Genomic DNA, 25,453 nt, shown 5'->3' on the forward strand with positions numbered 1-25,453 from the left:
CAATTGGAAAAGAAGCTTCAAAGCACTGAACAGTATGGCTTACCCTCGAGACCTCGTCTCTAGACTTTCGTCTCTAGAGCTTTTGGGAAGAAGCCACTTCGAAATGGTCTGAACGTTGACCCTGGCCTGTTTTTCTTCATATCTATTCAACGAACGTAAACACTGGTACTTTTGTGTACGATTATATTTTAACTATTTAAAAGGATGAGCAGATTTTATTAACTAAGCATCGTTTTTATTCTGTACATACATAATATTTATTTGTATTGGTGTACTTATGTTTGATGTTGCAGTCGTAGTTGTCTCTGTTGTCTCGCATCGAAAGTAATATAGTTCGCGGTAGTACGTCACAGCAGTCGAGAGCGATTATGACCACAGCAGCCGTCTTCAAATTTGTCCTTCTGAGATTCCCTTGAATGCTCACGATATATCACTATAGAATAAACATTTAGTAACAGTATTACATGCGAACAAAGTATATACTCTTATTTTGGCAATAAGGTACACTTATCTGCTAACTTTCACGTACAACAAACAGAACAATAAACACACCCTATTAGGGCTCAATGAAATAGACGATTTCATTCATGATACCGAAAAGAAACGAATTTTCCCCTTGGTAATACAAATTGTATGACTCGATTGTGGCTTGCAAGCAAAATATCATTTGTCGCTATTACTTGACAGTTATTGATCGGCTTGTTTTTACCACGGCGATATTCATCTGCATAAGTTGACGGTACGCCTTTTGACTAATTCAAAGCTATGTGAGATCTATTTCATATAGAAGTCAGCTCCATTCAGTCAGCCCCAACGAAAACTACCAACTGTAAAACGTACATTTAACGCCCGATAGCGCAATCGTCAAACACACACGCCTTCTATCTTTGGAGCTTCATTTCTCCGCCCCCGATCTTGAGCCCTCGATGCTTCCGCCTCGATCTCCTCTAGGACAGCCACTGTGACAGCTGCTGCGGGTTAGGTAAGCGTTGTCATTTTTTATTGTTTCATTAGCAAAATTCATTAATCTCGAATCTCCTCCAAAGGTCAATCATGGCAACAACTGTTTTCTTCACATACGACGCTTATTGTTTGTGAATGTACGTCTAACCCGTTCCATTCTAATGCTTTCATAGGATTATCACTCCATATGCTTCCTTCCGTACTCTCGTATTCTTCTGCTCCTATGGTATCATAGTATTTTAATTATTATTGTTTCTTACGCGCTCTTTCTTTCGGTTTCGATAGTAGGTTATTAATGTGCCCTGTTCTTGTCATTTACGTCTGACATTCTCCCGCCCCAGATTTGTCTGTTTCTTACACTGCTCTTACACTTAGTGTATCGTTCTCTTTTTAAAAGTGTTATCATCACTATATCATCATTCCTCAGTCGCTTTCGGCCCTACATTCTCCTTCAAGTGATCATCATCGTCAATATTATTTATTGTTATCATACGGGGTGAACCTTCTATGGGCCCTAGCTTAACAACAGATAAGTTGGTAGTCTTATCCTTATATATAGATATATTTTTGTATATATAACATGAAGTAGTAGCTAAGAGGCTCATTCATATATATCATTATTATTACCATTGTTATCCTCGTCATCATCAGCATTATCGTCGTCGTGATGAAAGGCGATTGTGCTGCTCATTATAGCCACTGTTGCATTGCGTTTGGTTATATTATTTTTACTGATTGTTGTAAGTATAGGTAAGAACCCAACTATATATATATTTTGGCTACAGTATAATCACCCACAGTACTGCCGCTGATGAGCGCTGCCCGCTTCCGACAAACCTGGGCATCCTGTTTTCCATCGAGTGGTTATATTTCAAATGTTTGGTGTAAATTTCTTCGTTTCATCGTGTCGTTGTTTACCGTCGCGGGCCGCGGCGCGAAGAGCAGAATTCGTTGTTCTGGCTTAGTTAATAAGATTCCTGCCCGTTTTTTTTTTTTCGTTCTCGGCTCAATTTTCCTTTATAGCCCGTTCATTGCTATTAATTTTTCAGTGTCCGGATCGGCCTGTTGAGTGTTCGTGCGTATGTATGTCTGAGTGGGAGTTTGTCTGACGGATGCGACACATGAAATGTAAGGCGTGATAGTAACGTCGCGCGTCACGAGGTGGAGAACCTTAGCAAAGTAACCAATATAGTGACAGCCTTGCTGAAGCCTACAATTAGGCCGGCCAGCATAACATGCCCAACACAACGGAATATTCATATCGTCTCGACGATGAAGCATATGATCATAGGTCTGTATGAACGTGTGAAAAATTTTGCTGATCATTAGGTCTATGTGCATATCATCATTTTACTGAAACAAATCGGTTGCTCTTGGCTATTGATTCTTGCTGGGGCGGAAAGCCTGTACATCGTTGCAGGCGTTGTCACTTCTCCTCCTTCCTAACTTTCTTCGCTCTCCATTATTAACAGCCGAAAGATCAGTTACCTTCTTTTCGCTTTGTCCTAACAATCACTGCTACCCTCATTGTACTGCCAACATACTGATATATAATAATTTCTGTAACTAATAATAATTGTAACTACATATAGACATATAGATATGACATACAGTGGACATGTCACCATGTTCATCGACTCCTCTTAATTTTAAGATTAAGAATAATTAGCATCAAATAACTTATACGACGTAAGTTCGACACGTCTTACCCTATCTCTAACACGCACTCGCCGATGTATTTTCCCTGTTGCTCTTTTCGGCTTTTAAAAGTATTGATTGCAAATTAGATTCATCGTTCACAGCCAATAAGAAGCTCGCCAACTCAAACACTGGTACTTGTTATTCGTGCTATTATGGGGTCACCTACAGAAAAATAGAGAGAAGTGTCATCGTTACCAAAAACTTCAGTCTCCTGTCTTCTACTTTATTCATCTTGAAGTTTTCGTTATGTGCCGTTGCCTCGCGATTTCGGCACACCGATGTCGTGAACGATTAACATATTTCCAAAAATCTTCTTTTAAAAAATTTCTTACATCAACAGTTTCCTTCCACCTGTTCAACACATACACACACTTTTTCCGATTCTTTTTTTGTATTTCATTTCGTGCTCTTCGCCTTCCCTAATCCTGATCCTTTGTTCGGTCTTGTCCGCAGCACATCGCATGGTTGTGTGTGTATATATTATATATATATATATATATATATATATATAGTGTGTGTGTTGATACCACTTATCAAGTTCCTAATATATATCATGTGTTTTTCTGCTATGTGCACGGCTAAGCTATGCAGGTCATCTGTATGCAGGTGTATCCCAATGAAAGAAAACGTTTTTATGCCCAACATATTTAAACAAGTTCTGGTTTCTCGGTTTATCTCAGCTCAAGCAAGCTCATCATCGTACTCATGAGCGTTCATCTATGTGAGTCCGCTAGTAGGCGCGTGTTCAGCCGAAAATTCGCAAAAACCGATGCAACAACAGGCACACGCACTCATTCACACGGCGGTCGCCGCGCTAATCTCAAGCAGCTGCACACGAACCGCAACGAAACAATTCAAAGAACTCCAGCCTCGCTCCAGAAGCGCGCTGGCGCTCCGCTGTCGTCGACAGTAGGATGTTGTCCTCCCGATAAAATGCCACGGTCCATTTCCATTGCCGCTTCGGTTCACGAGGGGTAGAAAAAATCCGTCTGCAATTGGCGGCCACAGATTTCTCTTTTCATTTAAATGCCCCTGGTTTACCGACCAGAAACGTCAGTGATACGCGCGCGATAAAGTCACCGCTGACTATACGTCAATAATCAAATGCCTCAGCAAGCTGACAAGATCTTTTCAATTAGTTCACCCAGACATGAACAGCTCCCTTAAATTTCCCCCTTTATCAACACATCAGGCACGCGCCTAAGCACTGATGTTTAATTAAACCGTCATCCGCCATTGTGTGAGCGGGACAAGATAAGTTCACCCGACAATGTGTGTACTATATGTATATATACATGGTCTTCACGACAGCTCCATGACTATCTGTAAGCTCTACCAAGCCAAGTGTTGAAAATAATAAATATCGCCATAAACATCCCATGTACAAGCCCTTCTATCCTGTTTTAGCAGTAAAACAAGCAACGCTTTTAGACGGAAAAAGCAATGAAAAAAAAAATACCAATAAGAGGCTACTTAGTGAAATAGGTTGAACAAATTTACAATTTTTCTCTTTTATTTTTCTCAAGTTGTAGTAGGCACAAAGGCACCATTAGGTCCTAGATTATATAGCCTTTTCGTGCAAGTTTAGCAGCAGACACAACGAAAATGGTAATGCCGAACTGTCAACAAAAGCAAGCAAATCCAGTTTTTTGTACCTGTATTAGCCACCTCACTATTACTACAAAAAATGCGACGCGATTCAATACATCGGTCAATTGTGTCAATGTTATTAATCTCGACTAAATAACAGATTTTCGAGCAACATTCTTGTTTCTATCGGAAATGCTCAGGTTTTAACAACGAATCCGCTTTCCTCAGAGCTCTTTCTAAGCTCATTAATCCGATAGTGTATGTCTGATCAGCTATTAAAACCAACGACGAGTTTACACCTATAGTGACCGCCAGTCCCGCGGGAGACATGATCTCAGGTGGTTGTGCTTAGCTATAATAAGCCACAGAATTGTCATGGGCTGTCAGTATCTTTTCAGCTTTCTAAGCTATCCTGGCGGATCAATGATCATCATACATCGATGTTACTCAAAACTGTCCAATCGAGACGCATCAGCCGAGATCAACCCTCCGCATTGGAACGCCAACTCGCCAGACGGCGAAGAGCTAGAACTATTTCTATCGTGCAAGAATATCCGTCACGCCGCTTAATTTTACTGCTTTACTTTTGTCTCTTCTTGTGCCTGTGCAGCTCTTCGTCCAAAAAAGGAAACATTACCGCTTCATCAAACGTTCCTGGTAGCGCCAGCCGGGTACGTTCTGGGTAATCCGTTCGCTTTCTTTCCCAGTCGATTTTATGTTCGTTTTTGTTTTTCCTTGCTTATTGATTTACACAGATCAATCAGTCCGTCATATAATGACGTCAAACCTCTACACAATATTTTCCCCACCTTTCTGGTGGTAGTAACATGACGATAGAATTCGTCCTGGTTCCCCTGCTTTTAATCCACCGTAAAACCCCACTTCCAGTTAGCCTTTAACCATCTCAAATGAAGCTAAAACGTTGTCCCGCTTTCTTCCACGGTATTTTCTCTCCTTGCGCATCAATTAACATCAACACATCAATTAACCACCAAAATCAATCAAGCAGTCAATCAGTCAACCATCAACGAGGATGGGTCCGTCAAATTCGCAGTCTGCAACAATTATTTGTGTTTTCTCTCATCGCCACCCTCGTTATCGTTTTTGAGCCTCGTCACCTGGTAGAGCCGTAATAGCACAGACACGTCATCATCAATCAATCATCGCCTCGTTCGTTTGTTGATCAATCATCAATCACGTCCGTCCGTTCATTCATTCATTCATCATCTCCCATCTGTCCTTCCGTACATCAATCATCCACATATTTATATATATAATATCCACTTTAGCAGCAGGCTAACAGATGCGCCCAGCGTACACTGTGTAAATATTGATTTTTCATATTATCGTCTTAATAATGATATTAATAGCAGTCATTAAGTCAGCAGTCATCGTGACGGTGTCATCGCGAATCTTTAACTATTAGCTCACCGTTGTCTTCACGTTTTTTCCGTGTGAATCGCCTCATTGCCTTATGATAATCAATATGGACTGCATATCGTTATTTAATGCGAGTGGCGATAATGATAATGGTAATAACTACCCTTATAGTTGTCCACCATCATCACCGTCATAGTAATCATTTAGGGTGTTTTTGGCCAAATTTGATTTTTGTTTTTTAAAATGTATGCATATGTGTGTTTGTATTTACGTTCGTATGTACCGCCGCCATACTGACTTGTTCTGATGATGTTGACGGTAACAATAATTCATAGTAATCATATAGTAATAATAATATTAGTAATAATAGCCGTTCTTGCTGTTGTTGGTGATGATATCAATGGTCATGACACAGTATCAATAATCATCGCTACGTATCCATTCAGCGGTCCATTACTATCAGCATCTTCATGATGTGGAGGTGCTCCCTTTGAGCTAGTGGTAAATCTATACAAATGTTGTCGCTGCATTCATCGTTGCAATATTGTGAAGTTAACATCGTCGTTCTTAGCTGGCGGCGGGCAAGTGAACAAAAATGCTCGCGTCTCATCACCGACAACACGCTGCAAACGATAGCAGACGACAGTTTATAGTATAAATAAAAAGTGCACGTATACAACAGAAAGAAAAAGAAACACGCAAGATTGGATTGCGTTAGCAGGTAGAATAGAACATTTGGCTTCGTAAGGTATGCTTCCTGGAATGATGATGTCCTTGTACGCATCTACTCAACTAGAAACAGCTGATCCGTAGTTGATAACTATACTGTGTGGTCTAGGATCCCGTGGGAACAAATATTGCCTGTTTAACAATAACTCACTTAGAGTTCCATATCCTTTGTTATTTGATCGGACGATGATGCGTCGGTGTCTTCGTCTGAGAATTCGCTCATCGATGATTCCGAATCGGAGTCGTTGCCGCCATCCCCATCGAGCTCATCCGAGGCGAACGGGCTTCTTTGGGAGTCTTCACTAGCATACTTCTTGACGTACTCGAGCACCTATTGGATTGAATATCAACATCAAATTGCATTATGGTTGCGTTTCATTCACATGTGTGTACATGTGTACAATGCTATTGAATTTATGTGACGGCACATCAGTACTCTACATGGGACATGTGCACGCTATCTATATACCTGTTACCACACGTCGCGTTGCTCTTCCGCTTCATTTTCGTCACTCAATATCCATTCAGAACAATTAGATTATCAGGGTCAGCTTTGCTACACTAAAGGTTCAAGCTGGGTTTAACACTTCACGTAATGATATACATAATATATAGAACATTATAGAAATACGCAATTGAATGAGATGAACGACCACCATTGACTCTCTCTGTCTTCCATTTTAAACACGATGGAACAACGAGACAATCTACCGGTCGTAGTGAAGCAATGTGCCGTTCCCTACTCACTCTTCCCGTCTTCCCGGCTGGATGTTAATGATTGTTCTTTCTCGCCGCGACCACGCCAGCCTCTGTATAAACACGGTCTGACTGTCTGCTATTGTATTGCGTAGTTGAGCCAACTGCGAAAACCTTTCGGCTGTTCAGTTTGCCAGTGATCATAACCCAATGGCCGTCGGCTGCGTAGCTGTCCGGCTCTATGCCGTTCCGGCGGTCGGCTGGCTGACTGGGTTCGAGTCAGCCACTGCTCCACTCCGCCACCTTCGCCTGCTGGCATCAATGTGGCCAAAACAACCGAACAACGCTCTATAGGCGAACAAACATAGCGAAAAAAACTGGCGCAGCATGGCGACGGTGTATAACAATATCGCATATAGACACAGACACACACACACATCGTGAGCACGAATTGGCTGGTGCGGTTGGCGTCAATCCATCTCGGCGTTACTCCTGTGTATAATGGCTGTGATGGTATTGGCGAAACGACGTCGTCGCGACGATGGCGATGACGCTGCTGGATGCTATAGTGCATCGGTGTTTCTCGCGGTTTACGTTATTACAAAGGCCAGTAAAGGGCTGCTAGCAAACATGGGGACATTTCTCTAGTTCACTCTGACTAGACGGGTCGATAAATCGTTTTTCTTCACCTGTCAAGACCTTTTCTGAGCCTACCTCGCCGGTGACGATGGCGTTGTTACCTAAACTTGTTTCCGGAGGTTCTTTTGGTAAGGCTATTACTACTATTACTACTACTACTGCTGCTGCTGCTGCTGCCGCCGGTTCCTGTGCGTTGTTTTCGCCGGAGAGCGTGTGGTGGTTAGTGGAAAAGCGGCAGCCATAGGTGTGGGCAGAGTCTATCTCTGTGTAGGTAGAAGGTTGATTAGGTCTGTCTTGCTCGCTTTCGTCCTCCCGTCTTGCCCTTCTGCTTCCACCTTCCGTTTTCTTTCAATAGCACTAGTCTCTGCCTTAAGTTTATCTTCTGCTCGTGGTAGTCTTCATCGTTTCGTCGATCGCCGTCAGCAACAACTAGTACTGCTACTCCTTTAAGAATTGGCCACGCTGGATATATTTGACGCTGACTTCAGAGTCAGGCGTCTCTTAGCTACAGCGTCTTTCCAAGTATTTAACATCGCCACCGGCACCGTTGCTTCATTGACCCTGCTACCAACAAACGGACAGACTAAAATATAGCACCCGCTCGGATGTCTGTCGGTCAGCGGTCGATAATATTGGCAGCGTAAGCGATGATTTCGCGAACTAATAACTCCTGTATGTATATATTCTCGTTAGCTCTCACTCGCTGGCTAAATATCAGGTGGATCTTCCGTCGCAAAGCAACAATCGTAACTCCCGCAATGAAGATCATACAACACAAGCGCCACATATGAAAAGATAAATGAAAATCACAGCGTCCGGCCAAAAAAAAGCCAGAGGAAAAGACACAAGACCAACGGGACCGTGTTAACAGCGTCAAACCAGAGATTTTACCATATGTTCGAATGCGCGCCCAAATAATTGTAAGTGCAGCCTTAGAGGCACTAACAGCAAGTACACTACGCTTCATTTAAAAACAAAGGGCGTAAATTTTTCTACAGAAAATATAGGTAGCAACTAGTAAGATATTCTTCTATATGATCGTTGCGCGCTCCGCGTAGGCGCCTATATTTCCTTACATTTTTGTCGCATTGACGCGCCATAATGTATCGTCATCGTATTAGTAGACCATTCATTGATTGGAGAAAAAAGTTGCCAATTAAAACGCATTTTTCGCCAATACGGGTAACTGTCTGGATACAATCGATAGTTATAGCAGTTACTGGAAGCTGACTGTACAATATCTGGCTACCTTTATACTGAAGGCGTTTGCCGTTTCTGTCCGTCTATTTTCAATATCTGTCCGTGGACGAGAATCTATTTGCTGCTCAGGTAATCTGCTGATCAACAAAACTAACCCTTTCGGCTGTTGCTATGTCCTTTAGAAAACTAGAAAATGTAGCCAACAAGCTCTTTATAGCAACAACAACACTAAATGGCACGTTCGCGTACGCTCTAATGAAAACTGACGACGCTTAATTTGATACAACCTAACCTAGGTATAAACCTTATGAACTACTGCATGGCGCAATGTTTCACCATTTGATCACAACGAAAATATGTGTCATAGTATTACTAATGGCTGATACATAACGGCTCAACTAGCAGGCGTAGTACGTGAAACGTATTCAGTTACGGCTGACTGTAGATTGATTTGATTATTGTACACAGTATTTGGTAATTGGGTAAATATAGTCATACGGTCTTTCCGATGGATTGCGTAGCGTATAGTTACTGTGAATACTAATAAGAGTAGTAATAGATAATACTTGACTAGGCCCAAGCCTATTATCTGTGTACGCAAGAGGTTTGACAAAGTGTGTCTGAGATCCCGTTGTACATTATCAATTGTGGTTGTTTTTCTTGAGTTATGTTGATCACCAACCTTTTTCTTGTACTCCTCGGGTTTATGAAGGTACATTGCTGCCGCGTCCCCATTGAGCGGGTCAATCGGGTTCGGGTATGTCAACAGTTGTGGTAAGAACGTGTCGAAAATATTCGACAGATCGTACAATGCCGTCCATGCCTATAGCAAACATAAAATAGCCCTCAGCAGAATAAGAACCATAAAATTACGTTTGTTAACAACGTGTTCATAATTGAATCTACAGACCAAGACAGAATTATCAAGTACGAGCATGGCAGAGGCACAGCTCTACCTGAAGGCTTCAATTCAATAAAGATCAGCTTTACGAGAGAGTTCCTACAGCTGGATCGTACGGTCATATTTGCACATCGAGATTCAACCACATGGAGTGCGATCACTATGGTCTTCCTGTACGACACGTGTATGTAGTTCAGTTACAGTCAGTCATACATTTTCTTCAAGTTTTCTTCGAATACGAGTGCCCCCCCAATCGAACGGAATCACATGAAATCCCATAAGCCAATGTCTCTGCCTAATAATATGAAAGAGGTAGAATCGTTCGTCCTACGGCAGGATATTATTCGATATAATTTGCAATACAATACGCGGCTAACTCAAAAAAACATACATGTTTCCGTGATTAAACTATGAGATTGGCCTCGGCCGGCCTCGTTTCACTAGCATTACGATCATAGATGGACAACGCCGCTTAGCAGGACGTCGTCTTTTTTACATAGAACTATGCGTTAATCACGAGAACGATTTCCGTTGGCCTTTTTACAGTATGGAAGGCCAAGCGTTCCAGAAGGAAAAATCGATGCAGTTGTTTATAATGTTGTTAAGAAAGAAACATATCACAACAATGTCGCGTTGTCTCGATGGGGGTTGTTTACCTGGTTAATCACATCGAGACAAACGGTTCCAGACACCTCATCGATATTTGGATGGTAGATCTTGTTGGTGAAGCCGATTGAGGGCGATTTGAAGGGATACTTGTCTGGGAGATCGACCCGCACCCTCCAGATGCCGCCTGCAAATACCATAATGGGGATAGAAGACAGTCCTTGTGTAGAAGTACGTAAACTTACGTATAATTTGATCATATGGAGCGAAACGGACCGTTCAATCTGCCGTAAATGAATGGACTACCTGCGTTTTTGCGGTATGTGAATCAAATTGTTGTTGTGAATTTGCAATAATTGCAGGACACAGGTATGGCCGTTATCGATCTTTGAATAGATCACCTAACAACAAACCCTGCGAGTCTTCATTGAATGTGCTGAGTATGGCATTAGTGTCGATGTTTCGAGACTAAATAGATAGAATTGAAATTACTTTTTAACACGACTTTGACCTGTAGCTGTTGAAACAGGAATGGACGTAGTGGATTTGGCTTGGTCCAATCAGCGCTGGCAATTATGACATTCTTGTTTCGTCTTTCCGTACACTTAGAAGCATTATAAAATGCTATTTCTGAACTATAGTACTGCTGTCGCTAAATCGCGTTAGCATTTAGTTGTCCACAATTAAAAAGCAAGTGATAATTACCTTCGTAAGGGGTGCCTTTTGGTCCATAGAATTTAACCGAGAACTCATTTAGTCCACCTAGGATGGTGACTTCGTGTTTGGACTCAATTAGTTTGATCACGTCTGTGTCCATCCGCCGCTTACCAGCTATAGGAGACGACATTGTAAAACTGTATTGGTTGACGTGTGTTACTGTAAGGATTGGTAATAATGGACTTCTTGAAACTCCCTCCTTCCCTCCAAGAGGGAGTCTCGCTTGATTTGCTTGCACTCGGGTCCGGGTCGCAACAGTGCCGCCAACTTAACCAGAAATACAGCGCCTACCGTTTTCCGACCACCTGTCAAATAGCGTAATCAAAGAACCAAAGAACAAATACTGTATTAAGCATCGTTCATATATATATATATACATATGATACAGCTGTCGAGTTCACAAACTTCATGATGAAAATGATGGCCAGGCCGTTTTTAAATCAATCACACATCAAATTATTTCGCAATGTCCTTTCATATATATAATGATGCTTGATAGTGATGGCCAAAGCCAAAACCAACTAGTCAGTATCTACCAGTTACGGGCTTTGCATTGGCTTGAAATACGTAGACCTGCGATTGGGAATAACCCAGCTAGCAGAAGCATTTATGTGTGGGATTCAAGTTGTAACTGAATGTTCCTGAATGTTCCTGCTTAGTTAAATCTTGTTGCCGAACCCCACCCAACTAGAATCACCCCAGAAGCAATCCCTGCTTATACTTAAAATATTCAGAAAAGGCTGGTCTGTAACAGGCCAAACGACTACCACCAATACTAATATCAGCTGAATCACAACAAGCAAAAACATCGGCAGATCTTTTTCTCATATGATACAGTAAACTGTTCTCCCATAGGAACATTTTTAACGAAAATCGTTTTATTTGGAAACAAGACAAGACACGGCACGATCATGATAAGAAAGCTTTGTACATGTTCACTTGAACAGCTTTTCCAATTCGGCCACAATAGCCGCTTGGCTTTAATACGTTGAAATAACGCGTCTAATCGTTTAACATAGGCGTTAGTTTGATCTTTCTTTCTGCAGTGAACCCGAGTAAACAGCAAAATTACCGTGAAAACGCATTAACGTTTCTGGTTAGTTCAATTCGGTACCAAGGGCCTTTCGCGTTCAGTTGGCAGAATCAGGCAACAGTCACCAAAAAACCACACTGTGCCCCCCGTAGCCACCTGTTAGTGGCTGCTACCCGGCATATTTGCCGCTCGAGACGCTGCTAACGGACAACAAAATGAGAGCCAGTGAAGGCTTTAAATTGGGGTAACGGCAATTTCTACTACGGGGGCTAATGGAGCCGCTGCTGCTGCTGCTGCTGCTGTTGCTGTTGCTGTTGATATCGGTATTGCTGTCGCTTTTGCAGTAGCTGCCACCGCATTTGCGGCGGAAGGACAACACGGACTACTGGGTGCGCAAGATGATGCCAGCTGCGCCCATACCGGCTACCACGCAGCCGTTGAGTCAACTGACGGCCGGCAGACGCAGCGTTCAACAATAACGATATGAGAAGCAGCGATGTTGGCCCCCAACAATAACATCGCTATGTTAAAAGGGAGGTAAAATCGCACGCTGCTGCAGGTGACCGCTCCACTGACGGAAGGAAGTTTGTGGCTGTTGCAGTAGGCGCGCGACGGCAGCAGCAGCAGCAGCAGAAGCACGAGCGGCAGCAACTAGAACGCTTTCTCGCGTGTTGACTGTCCGTACGCCGTGAGTATTCACGTAATGTTTGTCTCAGCGGTGTGGAGCTGTAAGCCTCTTGTGCGTTGTACGTGTGTCGCCCGATGCGTTCGCCCGTCAACATCAGCATAACCTTGACACGACGACCTTGCCTTTGTACAATATGGTAGAAGAGAGCTACAGCCACAACCGGGGCACCCGCGGCAGGAAGGGGGGCAGCAACGAACGCTAAAGGTACGCAGACGCTAACCCTGATGCTGTAGCTGCAGTAGCAATAACAGGGTTCAGTTTGCGGGAAAGCTGATCATTGTTTGATCATGGTTTACGAGGCTTATTGAACTAAATAGAAAATAGCATTTTCTTGTCCGTACCGTATGCGTACCCCTCGAGGAGGTACTGAAGCAGAAGTACCAGTCAGTCAGTAGCCGTATTACTGACGGGTTGGTCAAATGGTCCGTCCGTCTCTCCAGTTCGTTTGTCGTTGTCGTCGTCGTCGTCGTCGTCGTCGTAGCTCCACTAGCTATCTCATCCAGAAAGCGGTCGCTGTTACAACGTTCGTGCCTTCTACCGTTGCTGTTCAAAACCGCGCTTCCGACATAAATGATAGATTGATGACATTGAGCTGACCATCATCCATTTCGATGGTGCGAAATCGGTGCGATTGCTCCTGCAATAGCCGGCTGTTTTCAGCAATCATCTAAAGTCGAAGATGATGAGTAAAAACACAAAACGGAATAAAATCAATATGACGCACATAGTTCAGATTTATAGCTTACATCGCACGAATCGATTGTATATGTGTCTGCATTAAGTTGTGGTAATGTAGCTACTGAGTGAGTGAGTGAGTGAGTGAGTGAGTGAATATCTCGGGGACGTCTCTGTCTAGACACGCATGCGTTAAGAACAGGAAAAAAACATCTAGCTTATCACCCTTCATGTCACACCAACCATTTTAAGAATCGATTGCATTTTGCTATCGTAACCTGTGCCGGGTGAAAGCTTGTAGTTATTAGAACTTGTCTAGACAAAGACAAAGTTCGTACATCAAATCCCTATAAAATTCGACTGCGGTCACGTTTCGATGAAACAAAGCCAATGCATATACAACAGCCGCAGCCTTAAAAACATACAGCATAGACCGTAGCGAGCATACACAGGAAAAACACTTCGGCGAATGAAGCATCAGCTGCTGCCGCTGTCGTATTCGTAACATTTTCCAGCGAGAGTTTACAGCATAGTCAAACCAAGGGCTCAGCCATCGAGTACTCATCATATACCAGCCACATGAGGCGGCGTATTCTTGCACGTAGCCACTGGCTCGTGCAGCAGTGATAGAGACTCCATCGAATGTCGATGAAACCAGAAGAATTCTTGTTGAAGCAGAACTGATTATGCGGCTTTGCTGCGAATTGTTCAACGGGAGCAACTCAACCCCATTGGTCTCTCAAAGCCAGAGTCGTCTGTCAATCTACTGACATTTTCTACTGCCTTTTGGCAGACCAAAAAGGACCAATATCAACACTGAAAGTCACACCACAACCGGCTACCAATGTTGAGCACAACATAAGAATGACTATGCGACAAGAGAATTCAACACGGCAGAATCTCATTGCCAGCACCAGTCGGTCTTTTAACGGTAGCTTTAATAAGAGCTGATTTACATTGGGCAACATTATCATGATAGCGTTCTCATCGAGAAAAGTAATAATAACAATTATTATTATCTAATGACTCATCTGTAGCAGCAGCAGCAGCAGCAGCAGCAGAACGTATTCACAGGCAAACCGTACGTAGATTATAGAATAACTAACAAGTCACATAACTTCGCCATATTTCGCTCGCCTTTAACCACTGCGTTGTCGCCCCTTTTTTTCCCAGTCTCAAGTCAGCGGTCTTAAGACACACGATGCTGTGGTAGCAGTGCACCCACCTCTATAATTAATTTCGGGATCTCCATGAAAAGTGAGGAACTCTTTTGTAGAGTTTGCCGAAACACTGAATCTCCTCTTCTTGTTCCTCCAGGTCAGATAAGACCAGTTTCCATCACTTGACAAACTAACTACAGCGTTACCATATAGTGCCGCAATGACATCAGTTATGTCCAAGTAGCAGATCACTAACCAGTTTGTCTGCTGTTGTTGCTCGAATCAGCGTTACATAATATTTTCCTTTTACAACAATCGGCTGTATCCAGTCTGTTTGTCTAGTTAAAGAAAGCATACTAGGACATTCGGCTCAATAAGGCCCCGGCATAGGGTCCATGGGCGAGAGGCGACTGCAACACGTTTGTCGCTGCTCCACCTCATGCAACAGTTCGTGAAAAACTAATTTTCTGAAGGTTCGAAGGCTCCAATAACACTGGCAGCAGTAAGCATTAATAGCAAGGCATACGACGCTCGACGCAGCAGTTGATCGCCCAGTCAAACTTTTTTCCCTTCTTCAAGAATGAGAACACCGTCGCTATAATAACAGCAAGCTGCTGGTGGCAAACAGACACATTTACATTTCACGTAGCTATACAAAATGGCTAGATATGAGTGACATCGGTACATGTACACACGAATACACATAAATTCTACGCAAAACCCCATACGCAACTACTAACCGGCGAAAAGTTCAACAACGAACGTCTTCATAAACTACCCCAACATGTTCTCTTGGGCAGCGCGCATAACGTATAGACAGACACATAACCAATGACTAATCAAGCAACGGAATTATTAATTTCACCAACTCACCAATTCTTCAGCTACGGAACCTGAAAAAACCTCCACCGATTCCACTCAGCGAATTTTTAGAAATTATTCAGTGCAATTTTGTGACGAAATTGCGAAAAAGTCCACCGCTAAATGCCACCAGCTCAGTTGAGCGCTGCTCGGTCGGCCGAATCCGCTCGAACAAATTCACTTTCGTCATAGCAGAGCTACATCGGATGGTCGTCAACAAAGACGTTATAACTAGTCGACCATCACATATCACACGAACAAATACAGCCTCACGACGACGATCGCAATGTTCTCTTCTCTCATTTGATTTTGTTCGTCGTCGCCATCGCTCTCTCTCCTCCCTCTGCAGAGGTATTCCCCTTTCTTTTTTGTATATTTCTTGGCAAGAGGCAACCACCAATTCCACCATGGTCATAAGCGTGACCACTATTACCCTATGCCAAGGAAGGGAGCAATGGCAACGGTAGCGTGTATGCGCGATATAGAAACAGCGCTTATTGGGAAACGTTCTCACTGATAGCTAAAACGCCTTTCCTCCCTTGTTCCCTCGTTTGTTTGTGTCACGATGCAACGTTTGTCAGTCGTCTGTGCCGATGTGTGCGTGTCTTATGATAGCACTCAGCGATATAAGCCTGAGACCGCGTCAGCAACAGGATAAGCATAGGCAAAAACCCTGTTGTTAATGGTAATGATGACGATGATCATGATTACGTTTGCTGCTTGCTACCCTTTCGACGGAGCGCCATACAGGTAAATTACTATCGTCTCGAGCGTCATTTTGCATAGCAACCGCTACCAATCCACTCCCTGTTTGTCGTATCGGAAGTCGTAACAACGTTCCAGCAAAAAATCACCCGTCAGCCCAGGCGCGTATTCCGTACGCGGATTTGTATCACAGCTCTCCGACACGTACGCATATATTGACACACACGCATCGAATGCGGATACCAACTCTGCCAGCGCTTGTGCTCCATAACTGTTCGACGACACAACTTCGTTCTGTTTCAGTTCTCTACACAGGAAGGCGCGATATCGTCGCTGCCATCATGCTAGACGTCGTCCACGTCAGAGTTATTACCAGAACAAGACAAACTATTGCCTGTTGCTGACGTATCTATGGTTCGTCACTTCATTGAAGAGTATACGGCCATACGTGCGGATCAATACAGGATTCACATATGTACATGTATACATATAGAGGATGAATGTATTTTAATTTAATTCACACTTAGAATGAACGCATGTATACTAGCGCTGTGACCTAAGCATATTGACCGCTTGACTGATGATAGCATTGACACGCGAGCATTCACAGCAGAATAGTTAGTAAGCGTACAGGAAAGACAGCTACTGAAGGAGTATTCTCCTGAATTCAGCAACTGTTACGCAACGGGTCTCTGGGCAAGTAATTAGGTAGAAGGCAAAGCGGTAGGGCTCACTCAGCAACAACTATTTTCAAGGCAGGCTGCGTTCGATTGCACATCTCAATCGGTCCTGTAACTACAATGGGAAATCTAACAGTCATATTTGTACATGTACACCGCTGCACGAGCAACAGCAACAACTTTATAGAACTATTTTGAAGCGCACGGCAATAGCCCTTTTGACTGCGCGCGATTAAGGCCCTAGTGCATAAAAAATCAACCAGTTATGAATTCTAGTCGTTCAGTAGAAAATTTATATAGTGAACCGCAGCAAGACGCAACGTCGCCGCCAGCAATCGTGTCACATATGCGTCGGCAAGCGGTTTAACAAGTCGACTGACGCTTGGTAACAGCATCAACCACAACAACAACAGGACGTAGCAAGTTGTGTAGTACGTCCCGAACTGTCGTGATAGTGATACGACAAATGTAACAGCTATTAGGTAGTTAACGCCGATGAGTTGTTTGTTTTGTTCTTCTCTTTTGTTGATTATTGGTTTTATTATCATTTTTACATTAGTCGACAGCATCGCCGTTGTCATCGTAGTCCACATTCACATTGGACGCAAAGCCAGCCGTGTAAACGTCGCCATCGTTTGCTATCGTCTGTTGACGTCTACTACTGTTCTCAAAAGCGCTAATCAAGTTGTCCACTCTTGCGTGTTGCATGGGCAAAATGCTCGCCACAAAAGCGGACAGGCCGACAGCAATGCCATACCAGTTGGCAGGACCAGCACCCGGTAGGATAATAGGCAGTCAATGTTGACAGCAAACAGACGACATACAACCACTCCCATTACTTCCCAGTCTGGGACGCTAGCGGCACCCGCCGTAGCATGAGCTGAAGTGGCAGCACCGGTGCCAACAGAGTTCGCCACACAACAACCAGCAGATAACAACCGTGAGTACAGCAGCAGCGTCACAACAAAGAACACCGCAGCTGGACAAAAATGCCAGCAGCAATGGTTCGTGTGTTGTCATTGTCGCTGTTGTTGCTGCTGCTGCTGCTATGGCACGATAGCAACGGCGAGGATACCGCTTATGGTGCGATCGATCGACCGACAGCCGAAAGTCAATCGCTGCTGGACCTGTGAACAGATGGACAGGACTATCTCTGCATATCTGGTCCTATTTTGGAGCGTGAATCCCTTCGTGGCTTCACCTGCGTCAGTCCGCGTAGTAGTATCAGCAGCGCCACCGTGACCAGTATATGCAGAAGCAGCATTGACCGCACTAAGCACTTACTCGCTATAGCTGAGAGCCATCATCGACAGCCTCTGTTGACCAGACTGACTAGGGATCATGGATAAACATTTAGAGACTGTAGGAGGGGAGGGACGCTGCTAAGTTGGTCCATCCACCCTCATCGGTGGAATGGTCCACGATGGCCTCCTGCTGGTCGCCCGTGACTACTATTCCTATTTTGATAGTTCAGTTATGCCATAAACATCGGTGATTGTAGGATATTGCTTACTAATAGCATACAGCTCAGAGGCAGCGGTCACAAAAGCAGGTGGCTTCTTGTAAAAGTCGCAAGCATAGCTAAGTATTGGCCCGTTCACGCATGCTATCAGCTGTTTGTTGTTGGGACTGTTGATGGAACTGCTAGAACAGAAGGAAGAGAATCGCGGAGCTCGAGAACTCCATAGAGCCTCAAGCGGCAGATACATTCTAGGGTTTGCTATATTTTGCCGACGACAGTTTACCAAACATTGCCGCCCGGAAAGACGGAAGAACTCAGAGCGACCTGATCTTCCAAAGGATCGCCGGTGGGCGAGGCTAGCTTGTGGGTAGAAAACGAGCTTCTACAGAAACAAACATCCAACCATCAACGCCGGCGAAATCGGCCGCACCAGCAGCAGTGGTGGCGGTGTTGGTGATCAGCGTGGTTGGTGACGGACGATGAGAACAACAGGGCACGAGCAGTGACGTCTAATTTTCCTGATCGTCATTTTACGTCCTCCCTGACTTTGGCGTCTATAGCTGATGGTGCAGCTGGTACTATTTCCGCTATAGTAGCCAGCAGAAAAGCGAGAGCGAGAAAGCAACGGGGAATGAAGAAACACTGCCAGCAGCAGCAGGAGCAGATTAAATGTGACCCAAATTTACTGACTTTGCACCCACTTGGGGGGCAAGCGCAGTTGTTGGCTATGGCGGGTTTGTTGAGGACTCACCAGACGAAAGCTAGCAGTAGCAAGAACACCAGCGCTGGATCGTTGTAGGGCCGCGCGTGGTACAGCCATCATCTGTAACAGCAGTAGCCGTGGCGCTGAAATGTCTATCTGTAGGTGTCACACTATATACATTGATTGAGACAGAGGGGGCAATCGCACCCATTGCTCAGTTACAAGGTGAGTAGCACTAAGTCATCATCTATTATACATAGCATTTTTTGTTACACGAATGCTACGCGATGGCTGTTGTTGAGCTTGTTTGGTACCTACAATACGAACGGTTGGGGGTTGAGTGAAGTCAGCTGAGACATTTCCTTATTCATTTGACCGTCGTCACTATTACTCCTTAGCCATTACCTCCAAACTTGCCTGCCTGCTTGGCCCCATCACACAGTTCGTCGCTCCCGTGAAAAATGTTATTAAGGCAAACTTCTGCAGTTATGTAAAAGGCGCAGCTCGCTATTAGAATATCCTGAAGGAACTCCAAACAAATGTAAACTATGGGACCCATGAAATCATTGTAAAATTGTTATAAGATAATTAGCAAGAACTTACGATATAATTAAACAATTTAAATAGACCAGCTGTTAGCTTCACACAAAACATTTAAAATGGAAAAATCACAAGACACACACACACACACAAACACTGCGCCATGTGTTCCGCACTATTACCGATTACTAGTATTACTATATGTACCTTCCAGCCTCATACATTGAACCATGCTTCAAGTCATCTTCCTTCTATTCCACTGCAGTAACATTGAATACATGAACGCGAATCCGCCCAGGCAGATCTACCTACTGCGTCTCGATGAGCAAAAAAGACGCCGCCGCCGCCGCTGCCGCCGGCGCCGCTTACTTACACGTAATCTCGCCGCTTACTTACACGTAATCTCCCATGATAGCACAAAGATACTCGAGAAATCCGACGCGCACACACACCATAAATACACAGTCAATATATCATGCACCGAAGCATGGTAGCCTACACTTCGCCTGTGACATACCCTACAGTTAACTGTGTGCAAATTAACTAGCTCGCTTGCTTTTTATAGGAAGCACAATAGCGCCAGACCATCAAACTCGCGAGGCAAGTCCGTCTGCCGTGCACGCAACCATCGACAAAATTACTAATCAGACTATGACGACGACGAAGACAGATACAATAATACTCATGGATAAATAGATCGACAGTAGTCAGTTGGTCCTTTGCTTGAACCACGACAACGATTCGCTGTCGCCGTCGCCGTCGGATAAATGGGAAAGGACGTTCTGGTTTGGTTTGTGGTGCGGGAACACCGGCGGCGGCGGCGGCGGCAGCAGCAGTCGTCGTCGTCGTCGCTGTTCGTCTGGTAACAGCGCTATAGAGCAGAGCATCCACTGGTGGTATTATGCGCCACTGCTACTTTGCTACGGACATGCTTGTAACTATCATAATAAACATCATCGTCAAATAGTAACGTAAGATCGTATGACGGTGTATGCGACCTCGGCCAGTTTTTCTGCGCGTTCGTTGTCCCCTTTAGTGATGGCGACCATCGGTGTTGTGAAAAAATGTTTTTCCGCGTCTACGTTCGTTACTTTCCAGCACTGGTTGCCAGCTGCTGCCGGCATTGCTTTCCAGCACAAAACCACGTGTGTCTACGCCCGGATTCGAACCTATACCATCACGTGTCCCTATGATTAGTAGGCAAGCAGGTCATCTACTGAGCAATCGCGAGCACCCAGCTACCGCTGCTAAAGGACCCCTTTCCTTCTTGCCACCTTTCGACCTCTCGTAGATTATACATATGCGTATATAGCTGGTACTTTTGGTGCCATCGCGTGGCAACCAAATCAACATTAGCACCGCACCGTCGCAGAGGGTGTCACTCAAAATGGTCAAAAGCCGACTGTCGTCATCCAATTCGCCGCTCGTCAGCGGCCACAACGGTAGCAGCTGCGGCTCGGTTCAGCTGATCGTCGTCAGCCGCTGCACGCGCCGCTGCTGGCGTCCGCTCTCTTTGGCTGTGGTCGCGCTACCACAGCAGCCGATGCTCGGTCAGCGGCTGCTACAAACAGCTGAGAGCTGAAACTACTGGTAGCAACGGACCGGAAGTTCACTAAAAGCTAGCAATGTCGACGGAACGACGGGCATACAAAGATAAACGCAGCGCACCATAGAGTACAGTACCCATTGCGGTTCCTTCTAGTCGAGCGCGGCAGGGTAGTACTGCATGGCGCAGATTAAGTCGCTTGCTAGATCATAAGGATACGAAAGAGACCTACAGAAGAAACACTTCCAGGAAAAGTGATGAGACGCGAATGAAGAAGCGGAGCAAGCAGTTTTGTGACTGAAGCGAACTCCGTAAGTGGCTTATTACAAGCCATCTGCTCATCGTTTGCAAATGTAATGGTTACAGAGGAGTCGATCGATAATGGCACACATACATATATACGATACGCGTCTATGAGACGAAAAAGTTCACCGTACACTATCACAGTGGAAGGGAAACCTGTAACGTGGCAATCGTTCTTTGCCAGAGTTTTCTAGTGCCTTTATGGTCGCTAGTTACGTGGCCGTAGCAACGATTCGCTGCTGCTGGAGATGGGCCTTTCATGTTTGATAAGTAAGTGCACTTTTGCTATTTGTTTGTGTGAATATTGATGATTCACTCTGGCCTCTTACTGCTGACTGGCAGGCCACTGCGCTTACTGAACAAAGGAGCTGATTAGTAAAACGAAAGGTTCGTCTCGTCCAGAAGCTGAGCTGTTATCGGTGAAGGCTGGACTTAGTAGTGGACTAATCGATACACGTTCAAACGAGTGGAGGTTCAGACACTTAAAGACCGCAGATCTGCCTGACCATATCAAATACGTCGTTTGCCTACATTAAAAACCTTTCACTAGCGAACGATTTTGAGTCGTAAAGGTAAAGCGCTGCCTAGGAAATAGGAAAAAAAATATCAATATTCGAGCTCTGGCCGTTAGAGTATCAACACCAAAAAAATAGAGCTCTGGAAAATACGGGATAAACTTAAGAACATAGACACACGTACAGACATTCGAAGCATCACACGATATGATAGTATACAACGATATGACAGTAGAAAATAGTGATAATGAGAAATTGTCGGTCGGAGCCGGAACGACCGATCCACAATCGAATAGCAGACGCGTTACTTTACAAAACAACGGAGTGTAGTTGTTGAACAGTTTACGTTAGGGATAAACACGGAGTCATTGAAGAAGCGAGGAAAGCGGGCGGCGCTGTGGGCATTGGGGGCAAAAATTGTTTTGGGAAGGACACAGATCCTTCCGCTGCCAGCCTGTTCGGCTGTTATAAATAGGGGCAGAAAGCTTTAAGGGGAGACACTATCTCCAGCCTTCGTAGTACTCGTAGTGGCAAAGGCATAGCAGCAATGAAAGTTCAGCACTAATGAGAAGAAAAACTTCGTATAGCGATTCCTGTTTACCGAGCAGAGTACCGCCCGCCACGTTCAAGTTAACATTATAGGACGAGGATACCGTTGTGGGACAGACGAATTAGAGGAACGCAAAAGTCGTACGAGAGAATGGCAGCGGGAACCAGTAAAAGGAAAGCTCCTCCCGGATCCCTCGCAGACCCCCCAAGGAATCAGTCAGTTCCAAGGAATCAGTCAGCTTCAGCTGATCGCTGCCGCTGCTTGTACTACCTCTGTTGACAGATCATTTCTTGCTGCTTAATCATAAAAGTTGTCGCTGCGTTCCAGCTGCGTTGAGTCGCGTCGCGTTGCATCGCCTGACATATAACGGCGCGTGGAATTTTGTTGGCTTTTGCTGTTGTGGCCATCGCTGCTCGCTGTAGCCATTAAACGCGCAAGTAGTTTAATTTCGATGTGACAGACAATGCATCGTTTAGTTACTGAACAACAGTATCAGCACGTATAAACACCCACCTATTGACAGAGACAGCCACTGCGATTAATGCTACCGGTAGGCTCAATCAAAGTAAATCAGCGGATCATTGTAGTAGGAAGCCCTAGGCCAGGCCGTTACATGAATGATCGCAGACTATCCCTCAAGTACCTCCCCTACACACGTTCTCCTTAGGTCCACCATACAGCAAACACAGACATACGCACGAGGCATTGTCATGGGAAGGCACAGGACATAAAATCGAAGAGGAACTAATCATTCACGTAACAATAACCACTAAGTAATAATAAAATACAAGCTAGTAGATGAGGCGCTCGATAGAGGCCCAGAGTGCGCATTTAATAGGGACACACGCAGCAACCGATATCGCACGACAACCACTACGGCGGTGATGCTGCTGCTGCTACTGCTGTTGTTGATGGTGGCGATGATGATAACAACGACGACGACAATGATAAGACGTAACTCGTATTATTACGCACTTCCGTCACGCGCGAACTCCGATGCAGTTCTTTAGAGCACCACATTTACCCTCACTGGCACACACTCACGCGAAAACTCTAACAACATTTAAAATGCACTTTTACAAAATCTGCTGTCCTCGATTCGATGTCGTCAGCTCGTGTGCGGCGTTGACTCCGTTCAATGCCACGATTATTATCACACTCACTGCGTACTTCACTAGTCCACCCAGTCAGTCAGCTAGGCAGGCAGCGAGCCAGTCGACCAGACCGCATCAGCTGAGCCGAGAGTCCTTTGCTGCTGAGGCCGCTGTGGCCGTGGCCGCCGCCGCTGCCGCCGCCGCCGCCATCGAGCTGTTGTGGGACTGCTCTGAATGAGAGAGGGATTGTTAAGGAGCTGCAGCTGCTGCGTCAGCAGCCGCAGTCAGCGCAGCAGTAACGGCAGAAAAACCAAATAGAAGCATCCTATCAGTCTAACACCAGCAACAAGACGGCTACAGTAAAATCAGGGTCTATCTAGTGGACGCACGATGACACACACAAACACATTGGCTATCGGATCTGCCTCGTGCTTGCGTTTCTTATTGTGTCTGTGTGCATAGTAGTGTGTAGTTGTGCGCGTGAGTGTATGTGTGTGTGTTTTGTATGTGTGTCTTTTGTGTGTGTCTTTTGTGTGTGTGTCTATTTTGTGTGTGTGTGTATTTTGCGTGTGTGCCTTTTAAGTCTGTGTGTGTCTATTTTGTGTCTGTGTGTGTCTATTTTGCGTGTGAGCGTGTGTTTGTGTGCGTGTGTGTTTATGTTTGTATGTGTGTGTGTGTGTCTGTTTGTATATGTGTTTTGTGTGTGCCAGCAGCGGCAGTAGTAGCAGTAGCAGCGGCGTCGGCGGCAGAAGCCAAACGACGCTTTTACATAGTGAACACAAACAGCCACAGTTACACACCCCAGCAGTAACAAACGTAGCAACAGCTCATGGTAAGGGCACCAAAATCACCAGATGACCAGACGATTCGACCAGCCAGCAACGCCAGGACTCTGCAAGAGAGTTAGCTAGTATTTGGCAGCAATACAATATTGGTTTGTTGCTCGGGGCTGGCTGACCTGTACTTGCAGGTTAGGTTTGGTATCTGCTAGGAAACAGACCGTATTTAGAGCCGCTGGCACTACTGTCGCATTCGTTTGTATGGAAGAGTGACGATGGTAGTGATGCTGACAATGATTTCAATGTAATAGATAATCGTGGCATGTGTATGCGCTTGCCAATAACAAACGGTTAATATAGAACTAAGTCAAGCAGGTCCATTGACAATGATTGTGGCGAATATATATATCTATATATTCGCCGCAATCACATATAACAAATTATATATGATTGCGGCCCTTTCTCATCATATTTTTAGGAGCCATCCCCCCACCCCAAAACTCCCATCCTATCCTTTCCCTTAACTCCTCGCCCATCTGCCCCTATCTGGACAGACATCCGCCCGCCTGCGCGCCGCTTGCTCCACTTGTAATACCCATAGGCCTCTTTGTTTCCGTTTGAAGTCTATTAGCATTGCGTTTTTGATTTTATTACGAAATGATGAGCTGCTGAACGAAATTAGTTCGATCGTCTACAGCAACAGCATCGGTAATCAATTCAGTGTATTGGGCGTAAGGAACGTAAAGAACATCTGTATCGATACGTGTAGCGCACGTATAGAGCAGTTTCATTTCTTTCTTGATTTTACGATCACTTTTCTATAGTGATATTTTATTCAGCGTGTTACAGCATCTGATTAGTCATCTCGAATATCGCTACCCGCATTGAATAATGCTTGCAATAACCTTCAATTATTAAATAATATACGCGTCTTTACATCGACTCGACGTACGACAGCCATTGAATCGAAGCCCCCTTACTTTTCTTAGCTTGCTCAGGTTGATGGGAAAGACGCGTCAGCCTGAGACCAGGCCAGC

The 25,453-nt window shown here is 44.7% G+C and overlaps 1 protein-coding gene across 9 annotated transcripts in view; it reads right to left on the reverse strand.

The window, feature by feature from the left end:
- Positions 1-213: 213 nt before the first annotated feature.
- UbcE2H (ubiquitin conjugating enzyme E2H) overlaps positions 214-25,453 on the reverse strand; it is a 28,362-nt gene continuing 3,122 nt past the window's right edge. The window contains exons 1-7 of one of the 9 annotated variants that reach the window (XM_022837385.2): positions 23,519-23,767; positions 13,185-13,510; positions 11,111-11,427; positions 10,456-10,592; positions 9,581-9,721; positions 6,515-6,694; positions 214-6,257 (exon numbers count right to left, since the gene is read on the reverse strand). In XM_022837385.2, coding sequence (XP_022693120.1) covers positions 6,515-6,694; positions 9,581-9,721; positions 10,456-10,592; positions 11,111-11,252 — 600 coding nt within the window. In that variant the 5' untranslated portion in view covers positions 11,253-11,427; positions 13,185-13,510; positions 23,519-23,767 and the 3' untranslated portion in view covers positions 214-6,257. Of the gene's footprint in view, positions 6,258-6,514; positions 6,695-9,580; positions 9,722-10,455; positions 10,593-11,110; positions 11,428-13,184; positions 13,511-15,551; positions 15,777-19,836; positions 19,917-20,025; positions 21,593-23,056; positions 23,415-23,518; positions 23,768-25,453 lie in introns of those variants that run through there. The other 8 variants (XM_022837387.2, XM_022837384.2, XM_022837386.2 and 5 more) reach the window with 8 other exon arrangements.

Source organism: Varroa jacobsoni, unplaced genomic scaffold (assembly GCF_002532875.2).
Source record: "Varroa jacobsoni isolate VJ856 unplaced genomic scaffold, vjacob_1.0 scaffold_705, whole genome shotgun sequence".
NCBI lineage: Eukaryota > Metazoa > Arthropoda > Arachnida > Mesostigmata > Varroidae > Varroa > Varroa jacobsoni.